The sequence below is a fragment of the Propithecus coquereli genome, unplaced genomic scaffold (genome assembly GCF_000956105.1).
Source record: "Propithecus coquereli isolate 6110/MARCELLA unplaced genomic scaffold, Pcoq_1.0 Scaffold101, whole genome shotgun sequence".
NCBI lineage: Eukaryota > Metazoa > Chordata > Mammalia > Primates > Indriidae > Propithecus > Propithecus coquereli.
The window spans coordinates 1,060,480-1,071,513 of NW_012133970.1; the positions used below are offsets into that span (position 1 = coordinate 1,060,480).

At 39.0% G+C, this 11,034-nt stretch overlaps 1 protein-coding gene and 1 pseudogene across 2 annotated transcripts in view; one reads left to right on the forward strand and one right to left on the reverse strand.

Annotated features, from left to right (window-relative positions):
- Nucleotides 1-3,163, reverse strand: part of OGT (O-linked N-acetylglucosamine (GlcNAc) transferase) — a 46,507-nt gene extending 43,344 nt beyond the window's left edge. For both annotated transcript variants that reach the window (XM_012643521.1, XM_012643511.1), the window contains exon 1: nucleotides 2,891-3,163. In XM_012643521.1, the coding sequence (XP_012498975.1) occupies nucleotides 2,891-2,927 (37 nt within the window). In that variant the 5' untranslated portion in view covers nucleotides 2,928-3,163. The remainder of the gene's footprint in view (nucleotides 1-2,890) is intronic.
- A 2,606-nt stretch (nucleotides 3,164-5,769) lies between these two features.
- LOC105809147 lies at nucleotides 5,770-7,446 on the forward strand (annotated as a pseudogene).
- Nucleotides 7,447-11,034: the final 3,588 nt, after the last annotated feature.

The window sequence follows — 11,034 nt, forward strand, 5'->3', positions numbered from 1 at the left end:
AGAATCATCAAAACATTTGAGGGAAGGAGGGGGGAAAACAAAAAGTTAGAAATGCAAACCAAAAAATGTAAAAATATGGTATATTAAACTTAAAGATGAAAACGCTTGAAATTATGTAAAGCACTAGAGTGTTCTGCACGTTATTTATATCTCCAAGTTAACATCAGGTGCAGAATTGGCATTTTTAGAATTCACCCATTAGTACTTTTCCTCAAACTAGAAAGGACTATTAACTTCCAAATGAGATTACATTTAATGAGCAAAAATACTTTGTACACTCAACATTATTCCTTATACTTTAGTTAACATACAGAAACAAAACATTAAACGTGTGATTTTCAAGGTCACAAAAATTTAATGTCAGAATAGCCTACTGAGAAACTTAACATCCTGTACCTTGTTTTAGGTTGGATTTGTGGAAACAATCTATCTCTTAACCTCAGTGGGCGCACCAGATGTGTTTTTAACTCTTGAAATTATACTGTGTTTATATATTTCACAAATTTTTATTTTTTAAAAGGGCAACACTAGAAACAAGCCTAATGGAAAAAATCTAAAAGTCAAGGTGCTATTTTTAAAACAGCTGATAAACAAGATGAATTCATTAGTCCACAGCCAAGATATTTAAAGGGGTCATCAAACATTTTAAATAATGACCCAAGATTATATTGCTCCTCTACCATCCCAAAGTCACAAAGAGACCAAATTAGCTAAATCCCACCCTTGCTGGTTTAGCACTAACATTTTCCAAAGAGCTCTGGCACTGACTAAAGGATAAAGACCATGGCGACCAATCCTACATAAACCAAGCAGTTACCTACAACTGCAATGGTTAAAAAAGGAAAAAGAACAGGAAAATGCTTAAGTATAAACTATTTGATAAAGAGCAACAGAATACATAGGTGTAGTAGGTGACTTAATTCAGGTACATAAAGATAAAGGGTATGAAGCCTAGAGAAGAAAAAAAACTGCCTAAGTTTCAATTGTAAATACTTAAAACAGTGATACATTACTGGGAATTCGACCACAGCACTTCCACTAAATGGTTGGAATGGGAAACCATGGACAAATTACTTAATTCCACCAAGGTTACAGTGACAAGCTCAAATTTGAGCCTAGCTCCCCAATCATTAGGGCTGATGAGTGTTCTAGATACTCAGGAAAGCAAAGTAAATTTCCTGACAGAATGCACAGCTGACCGCGAACACAAAGAGCAGAGAGACTTGCATCCAAATCTGGGGGAAGTTATAGCTCTAATAGAAAATTACATTTTACACAAGTCTCTAGAACTTCCTAGCTCCTTATTTTAACACAGTAGTTTGTCGCTTTTCAAAGCCGTTTATCTGTTATTTTAACACTTCAAACGACAACTTCCTCAAATAAAGTATCACATAAAAAAAAGTGCAAGCTATGAGCCCAGGAGTTTGAGGTTGCAGTGAGCTATGATCGCGCCACAGCACTCCAGGCTGGGCGACAGAGCGAGACCCTGTCTCTAAATAATAAAGAAAAGAAAAGGGCAACCTGATACGGAATCTAGTACAGAATCTTAAATCTTTGAAAATTCACGGGGACCGGGGTGGGGGGGGCGGGGAGAAGAGCGCGTACTAATTATTAATCCCACTCCCTACAATTGTGAATAAGATACTACTGACGATTCACCTATTACTGCACAATGTCCAAAACAGTAACTAAAATCTCTGACATATCTCAACTGAGAAACAACCAAAAAATAACCTCGTGGGAAACCTTAGAACCGCAGCTTAATTCCCCACCCCCTCCCGCCCCAAATAGCCTCAATATGGAAAGGCAGCTGAAGGACACTCCTATAATTTGGTTGTTTTCTAATTCTTAGTACCAAATGCTCGCGACTGAATTGTCTAAAAGGGCAACCGCCTTGCACTTGTGCAGCTACACTCCAGTTGCTTTACAAACTCTTCAAGCAGGGATGGAAACTTAAAAAAAAATATACACCCTATGAATAAAGAGATACCGGGCTAAAGAATGGGGATGGAAGACCCAGGGGCGGCGGCGGAGGAATACATCGAGAAAAGTAACACAAAGCAAGAATTGGACAGGCAAGGTGGTCAACACCAAAGCAACAAACAGCACGAGGGTGGTTTCTCCCCCAAGGATAGGAACTGGACCGTAGGGCTGGCAACCTCGCAAAGGAAAGGGTGTGGTTCCCCGCGGACAGGGAGGGAGGGAAGGGTGGGAAATCCAGGCTGGAGGCAGCGGGTGGAATTGGGCGATGGCAAAGGGAACCCTTGGAAATTTCCAATCTAAACCGGGACCGCTCAACCGAAAAAAAACCAGAAAGGCGCTGCCCAGCAGGGTGCTGCTTCACGTCCCCGCTTCCCGAGGTTACTTGTAGCACATCGACGAGCTTTTGCTAGTCCTTGGGTGATGCAAAGTGAGGATATGATTACATCGGAATGGCAACCCCCGCCCTAAAATAGCAGAGAAGGACCAAATCTGGCTAAGGGGAAAGAGATGGAGGAGGTGGAGGGAAAAAAAGAAGAGGCGCTGAGCTAGAATTAGGGGAGAAAACGGTTGCAAAGGAGAGTGAAAGGGCAGGGATTCCAGTGCAGTCCATTCCAAGGCATTCTAAGCGCGCACGTGTGGTAGAAGCGTCCCGAGAGTAGAAGGCTAGAATATTTATGGAATAAAAAAAAAAAATGCAAGAAAGGAAGCAAAAAGCAAGCAAGGAGGAAATGTTCGATGAGCAGACGACAGCAGAAAACCCGATCAGATGCCAGCAGACCACGACAAGCTTAGCAATGCCACTGATGTAAGGGGGATGGTTAGAGGGAAGGGAGGAAGTGATGAGAAGTAGAAGACGGCGCGAGACCCCCAAAGGGGCGTCTGCCAAGGTAGAACGGGACACCAGTACCTGTGCTGTCGGCCACGTTGCCCACGGAAGACGCCATCTGGAGCTTCTTAAAAGAGCGAGAAAGAGGTGACTGGCTGTCGCTGCCGCCACTACCGGCAAGAACGTTTCTGGAGGTATTAGTACAAGAGCAGCAGCCGTACCAGTGCTTTGGAAGGCTTAGGAGGCGGCAGCAGTTACAGGCTTCGAACCTTAGGAACTCTGGTTGGCCATCTACCTCTCACAGTCTTGAAATGGCGGCGACGGCTCCTCGGCCGAACAACACGAGCCGGAACTACTTTCTGTTACAATCAAGTACCCGCGCGGAGGTATCCCGGAAACGAAAGCTACCAACAAAATGACTAGAGTATGATCAAAGTAGCAGCTCTTATGTAACCTTCCGCGCAGGGCCCATTGCAACAAACACGATGTTGTCAAAAGCGCATGCGAGTAACCCTGTCAACCCGACTCCGGGTTAGGGCACTCTCTGGGGCTGGGGTGTCCAAGTTTCTTAAAAGTCTAGCCGAAGAGTAAAAGGAAACTCGTACACAGGACGGATACATTTTTCCCAAAGTGGTAAAGTATAGTCTGTCTGTTACCTAGCCAATAACGTAGATTTTAACATAAATGCCAAAGGTGTCTAAAAAAAGTTTAATCAACTTTATTTGTACAAAAATGGATAGTTGCAAGGCTGATGGATCAATTCGGAGCGAGTAAATTCAAATGACTGTATTTCAAAGACAGAACTGTTATTCAAAACGATGAGGGAGAGGATTCCGATTTGAACACGTGTTAATTCTGACTCAGGCAAATTTGATTAAAAAAGACTGATAGTTTCACAGAGCCAAATGAATCCAAACATCTCCGATTTGGTACGTATGGCCCGAAATTTCAAAATCGTTTTGGTATTCAGTGGAGTTCTGCGCATAGTAACAGGGCAAATGCTCAGAGTTTGCATTCCAAAGGCAGCCATAAAAATGTTAAAAATGATTAACGTTCGTCAAAATCCATGACTCTCCTCTGAGTTGTGACTTCATTTCCACCAAATAGCTCTGCAAATTGTCACAATCGGTGATTCCATTGAGCTCAAGGCAGTTCAACAATGATAAATGAATTCACTTGCCATCTGCCTAAACTACATATCTAGATTGAGTCATGAATTGCCTCCACTTCCTTGAACAAATCAGTTATGATCCTCCTGCAGTTTCAAGTCCACTGTTCAGACATCTTGTCACATTGGTATTAATTTATACCTCATCTCTTGTTCCAGAAAGGACTTAAGGTAGCTTGCCACATCATCAAGAAATTATTACAAGCCACTGGAGCCTTTTATTTCAAAAAGTCCTTGATCTGCTTGAGGCTGCGAGTTCGAGACCCCCTCTCTACAAAAGAAAAAGAAACAAAAAAATTAGCTGGGCGTGGTGGCAGCGCACATAGCCCCAGCTGCTCAGGAGGCTGAGGCAGAAGGATCGCTTGAGCCTAGGAGTTTGAGGTTGCAGTGAGCTAGGCTGACGCCACGGCACTCTAACCCAACCATCAGAGCAAGAACTTTTCTCTAAAAAAATTAAAAACAAAAAAGTCCTTGACCTAAGAAAGCATGTCAGTTAATTTCTTCAAAAAGTTTCTAATACCTAGCCCTTTGACTACATTTAAAAAAAAACTAAGTTCTTAACTTCTGCATCAATTTCTTTGAAACAGTGAACGAACTGTTCATTATAGATATGAGCACAGAGAAGATTCATAATACTATCCCATAATCAAGAATCATACAGTGAAAAAGACAAAGTTCACTACACCACAAACTCTCTTGGAAATTGGGCACTAACCTCTTCCTGTAATTTGATTTAACTAGTAAAACCATACCCGCCCCCCCTCCACAAGTACCCACCTGTGGTGAATAAACTAGCTTTTCAACTTTTAGAGCAGACTGCTCAGATGCCACTGGCAGATGTTGAGGCCTTACTGATTAGTGGGCGCTAGCTAATTAGGTAAAACTCTGCTTACTGTTCAATACCAGGTCATGCTCCCAGTTAGACAAGGTTCCTTATCTTGAAAGAAGAGTCACAGGATATTGATATCATGATACATTTTGCTGCTACGGAAAGCTGGAAGGTGGGGCTCACAGTGGCTCCATAAGAAAAAAATCCTGTTGGAGCCTCAAGAACTCAGTCCAGGTACCCTCCGGAAATAGCACCTGGAGGGTTTAGTTTGAAGGACTTATTCGTCAAACACACCTTCAGCCAATCAAGTAACATTTACTAGCATCTCTATGTGCGAGGCACTGTCAGAGGACACAAAAAAGAACAAGACAAATCCTTGCCCTCAAGGAACTTGAAGCCTAGTTAAGTAGACACAAAAAGCCACTAGAGAACAATACAGAAAAGTGTTATTTAGGTGATAAAATACATTACTGCCTATGAATATCTAGGGAGAAAACAATCACGTCAGGCTGGAGGGGGGTGACGAAGAAGGCTTGATCTGGGCATTGAAGAAGGTGCTTTTATGTGTTTTTTCTCTTTCACACTGATTTCTGGTTCTTTTTTTCTTTCATGTGCAACAATTCTAAATTTAGAATCATCTATAAATAAATCAGCTGCTTCTTCAACCCCAAACTTTGCCACCCTAATAACACTACTAATGGTGTATTAGTTCTCTGCTGCTGTTTAACAAATCACCAAAAATGTAGCCGCTTGAAACATACATTTTGCAGCGACAGTGCCAGCGCTGGAGGAGCGAGCGGAGACCCGCGCTGACGGCCGCTGCCGCGCCGCTGCCGCTGGAAAATGGCTCCAAAGGTTAAATGAAGCTGAAAAAAAATAGATGCAGCATCGCAGGCTTTCCAGATGTGTGGGGATAGTATTCCAGAGAGAAATTGATCTCCCTGGATTAAGTAACCAATCACTATGAAGAAAATTAGTCTTAAAACCTTCCAGAAATGTTTTAACCTGAATAAAAGTAAACAAAAAACTGATTTCTTGGTAGTACAACAATTTAGAAAAGATGAGTCCTTATTTGGTAGCTGCTCTGGTAAAGATAGGGCCAGCTGTGATATCAACAGTGAAGATGAATAAGGTGGAAAAATAGATCAAACAGTGAAAGCCTAATGAGTACATTGAAAGGCAGCTTTCTGCAAAACAAAAGCAGAAAGGCAAACTAAGCACACCCTCTGTGAGGTCTGCCAGACGAGGAGAACTTTTCCTTTCCTCAGCACCAATAGTCTTTAAAGCTATGAGAGCTCAAAGACCATAAGAGCTATTCTCTCTGTAATCACTATTGTCCTCCCTTTGGCTTATTGACCTAAAAACTCTGAGGAGACGCGGCTCACAATGGAGGTGAGAGTCAAAGCTTTGGTTCATCTTACACTCCAACCAAGTCCAGCACGGAATGACGTTTGAAAAGATTTTCACAATCTTCAGCCTGAAACTGTGTGCAAAGAACAAAGTAGTTCATTAAAGAGTTCAGAATTTCGGAATGGAGACTTGCATCTTCACCTTAATGAACATGTGCCTGTAGTTATTGGACTTAAGCCTCAAGGTTATGTTCAGTATTCTGTGTCTTTAGATGAGCGTCTATATCCTATGCAAGGATCTCGCGGCTGTTGTCCAGACAGTTCTCTGCAGTCCCTTCTCAAGTGGGAGGGAACTCATTCCCCCAAAATAACAATCAGGTAGACCAGGACCTGGTCCTTGCCCCGGAGGACCCCTCTGTGGATGGCTTGTTCATTGGCACCATAGGAGTCACATTACAGAGCATGTAAAGAGCGAGGCGTGATGATGTCCCTCCGCTCTCACCATTTCTACCTCCAACACAGAATAACCAAATCCAAAAGAACTTCAATGGACTCATGGGCACAGATGTCCATGTGTCTGAAAGTACGTGCTATCATTTGAATTTTGATCCTGACTCTGCTCCTGGGGTTGCAAGAGTTTATGATTCGGTGCAAAGTCGTGGTCCTATGGCTGTGACAAGCCTTACAGAGGAGCTGAAAAACATTGCAAAATAAGGATGGTACTGGGAGGCAGTCAGGTGCTGAGAGGCATAAGCTAGCAAATGTGCTAGATGGTTTTTTCTTGTTCAGGATAGCACTGATGACCATTATCTTTTAAGCTCGAGCTTTTGCTCCCATGGTAAAACACTTCACTCTAGAATTGAACACTCAAATTGTAGGTTTTGCTTTTATGAACAACCAGATGTAGAAGGACAATTAGTTGATCTAATTGAACATTCAACCAGAGACTAGAAAATGAAGCTTTTTGTTATTCAAGGTCTCGGTTGCCTGGATGTGCAATTTACCCTGTCAGACTGACCAATCCAATATCACAATCTATGCAGGTTTGTTCTTTGCAGTCCCTGTGTCATTTGCTTTATGTCAACATTTCAGAACAGACTTATTTCAAAAACTGCCTTTGCCAAACAAAATGAAGGATTATTTACAGGAGAAGCACTGCTTAAAGATTACGAAACCCCTGCATCTTGTCCTTTGGGATCAAGAAAAAGAGATTGATATTTGCAATTTGCAAACTTTCATTGTTATCAATCTTGTTGCCATAACCAATTCAGTTTTATGTATAAAAGAGTAATCAATTTGTTGAGGGGTGGGGAGGTGTTGGCAAGGTGTCTTGAGTCTATGTCAGTTCTGTAAAAGGGAAAATCTTGAGTTTTTAAAAGTGTGAATTATCTTTCATCAATTTGCAAAATAATCACAATGTGAATTATCAGATTTTCCTTAATCTGCCCCACAAGTCCTTTGCTGCTGTCCACCATGATTTTATGATTGAAAGCACATTTCATGTGTATTCAACCCAAAGTAGAGTTGAATGAAACTTTGAGAATAAAAATTATCTCTCTCAGTGGTCCATTTTCAAAAGATAGTGTTGGAGAAACATACCTATGTGATAAAACACAGAATTTACATATACATTGAAAATGATTTTATTCAGAGATCCTTACTCTGCAAAAAAAAAAGAAAATGATTTTAATCTGATATTTTAGAAAGATTTAGAATTACGAATTGATATAATCTTGGGTAATAGAACACAGATCTGCACTATATCTCTTAAAATATCCTTTTCTAAATTATTTTCAGGTTATGCTAATTTTTGGTTGTGAAAAGTTGAATTTTTTTGTTGCCTTCATTTTCATCTGTGGTTTGTCTATTTTTTAAAATGGCCTTACATTTAAAAATCTTAAAGCAATGTATGCTACCACTTTAGAAATTGTCTTTTCTGTCATTAAACTCGGTATAAATTGGCATAACATATAAAGACAACTAGAACTATTTTTAAAAAACTAGATGATCTTAGAATCATAGCAATTTTTTGTGCTATCTATACTTACCTTTGGGGTTTTTTTGTTTGTTTTATTTTTTTAGAGACAGGGTCTCACTCTGTGTCCCAGGCTGGAGTGCAGTGGCACAGTCATAGCTCACCTTAACCTGGAACTCCTGATCCTCCTGCCTTGGTCTCCCAAAGTGCGGGGATTACAGTCATGAGCCACCATGGGAGCTCAGTAAATGTTTTATCTTGATCTCATTAGCCCAGTCAACATCATCTCGACTTGATTGTATAACTACTGATTTTCATAAATGGATTAGATTCTCTAGCAACATTAAAGTTTATATAAAGTTTGAATTGATCTGGATAAAAAGAAAATATAGTTTAGAAAGAGAAAAAGAAAACATTGTTTTGAAGTTGGATTTATATTTTTCTTTAATGTAGCCACTATTAAATATGCTAGATTTGACCCATGCCCCACCCCCCCCAAAAAAAGACTCTATCAGATATATGGGAGTCTTATAGCTAAATCTCAAGTAATTTGGAACCATTACTTAATCATTTTTTTCTTTGAATCAAGTCACGGGAGGGTGGTTATCCCCAGTATTTTTTAGTTATTTTGAAATGCAGAGTGCATATTCTTTTTTTTTTTTTTTAACAGAGCCATAGCTTACAAGCAGAGTGTGTATTCATGGAACAATGCTGTAATGTAGTGCTTCGGGATTGCCGATCCAGAACATGTTTCCAGTTACACAACTTTAAAGGAAAATGTTTCCATCTCAGATGAAATATGTACTTAGAGCTGCTTCTTCCTTTATCAGTTTTCCTATCTCTATCCTCATTTAAACACAGGGGGTAAAGGTCTTAAGTCAAATGTAACAGCTTTGTCATTCAAACATATCTGTATCCTCACTTTTTTCTCTATTTGTTTTGAGGTCAGAAGTGAGATATTACCAAGAAAAGGCACAAAGCCATAATATCATGGTATTATGGTATTTTGACTTAAAGAGGTTAAAAAGTATTGTAGAGTTGTGAACTTGTTATGAAATTAATGCAAGACATCTAAATTACTTTTTTGGCAAAACTATTTATTTGTAAACAATTTAAAATATATCTACAGTGAGTTAGAAGTCCTCGTGCATCTATATTAGATGGCAGGTATTGTCAGAGAGCCACTGTATATTAATAATAAATGTTGAAATAGCTTCTCTCTGTTTCTAGAAGCACTTACATGTACTGCTTGTGAAATCATGGTGCACAGAGGTCTTTGAACTGTCCTCAACCTTGTTGTATCATGTGGATATAAGTTGTTCCCTGAGTTTTCCCCATGATACTATGTGTTTAAGATCTAGATATTTAGTGTCAAGATGATTCTGATTTTCATCTAATTTTTTTAATTGTATTTTGTGTTGTTTTGGAGGGCAAGTGTTAATACTATTCTATTTCAGAAAGCCAACTTTTTTTTTTTTTTTTAGAGAAGAGATCTCACTCTGTTGCCCAGGCTGGAATGTAATGGCCCTATCATAGCTCACTGCAGCCTTGAACTCCTGGGCTCAAGTGATCCTCCTGCCTCAACCTCCCAAGTAGCTGGGATTACAGGCACCCACCACCATCCCCAGCTAACTTTTTTCATTTTAGAGACTGGGTCTTGCTGTGTCACCGAGGCTGATCTTGAACTCTTGGCCTGAAGTGATCCTCCAGCCTCAGCCTCCCAACCCACTAGGATTACAGGAGTGAGCCACCTCACCTGGGCAGAAAGCCAATTTTTTAATGTGCTTTTGCATATTCATAATATAAAATACTTTAAAGAAATATGTCCTATTACAATATCTGAAATTTTAGGTTCTGATAGAATATTGATAAAAATAAAATTATTTGCCAAGAATTAATTTGCAAACAGAAAAAAAGGATATTTGCAATATTTTCTGCTGTTGTATGGAGAGGTAGCCATTGGTGTAGGTAGCACAACATTATGTGAAAAATTTGCTTTATTTGATACTAAAATGGTTAAAAATGGAAGAGAATAAGATAAAACTTCATCCTGTAGTTTGGTCTAAATACATTTTGATCATATTTTTGGATTCTATTGAATGATAACTTAGATGACATATGGGTACAACCTGTATCTGATTTTTAAATATGTGCATCTAAAAATGTAAGCTCAAGGCAAAAAAAACCAGAAAAGCTGTGTCCATTTGCCATAATAAATCGATCAGAGTTGTCTTTTTAATCAAATGTTTCATTACAAAATATGATAGAGGCCAGAGCTACTGTCAGATTGTCAGTCTTACTAGGACACTATTATGCATTTTTACAAATGCATTTTTACAAATGCATAATAAGAAAACTATTGAAAGTATGTTAAAATTTCCTCTCTCTTTCTCTCAGGAAAACTATTCTCTTTCTACTTGAGGCAACAAACTGAAATTTTAGAAGGTCAAAATATTTATCACAGGAAACGATCATAGAAACTAAAAATAGTTTTTTAAGGAGACCAGCTACACAGGACAACCATCTTACTCTTGAAGAAAATCATATGCCATATAAGAAATAAATTATAAAGTATACATTTATAATTTCTGACCCAGTATTATTGAAACAGGATAGAAGTTACTAAAATCTTAAAGAGGTTATGGTCAATATCTCCGTTAATGGTACAACTCTAAATATTTTCTTTAAAATGCTTTCAGAAATGGCAATTTTAATTATTATATATTTCACACTGTATATAATATTATTTTGTGGATAATTCAAAATATATTTTGTCATTTAAATCTTAGTGGCATTTCATCAAATGCAAATTCTTAATTTGAAAATGAAATCATACTACCAGCAATTCAGGAAGGTTGTTTTTGGGGTTTTTTTGTTTGTTTTTTTTGTTTTTTTTTTGAGACA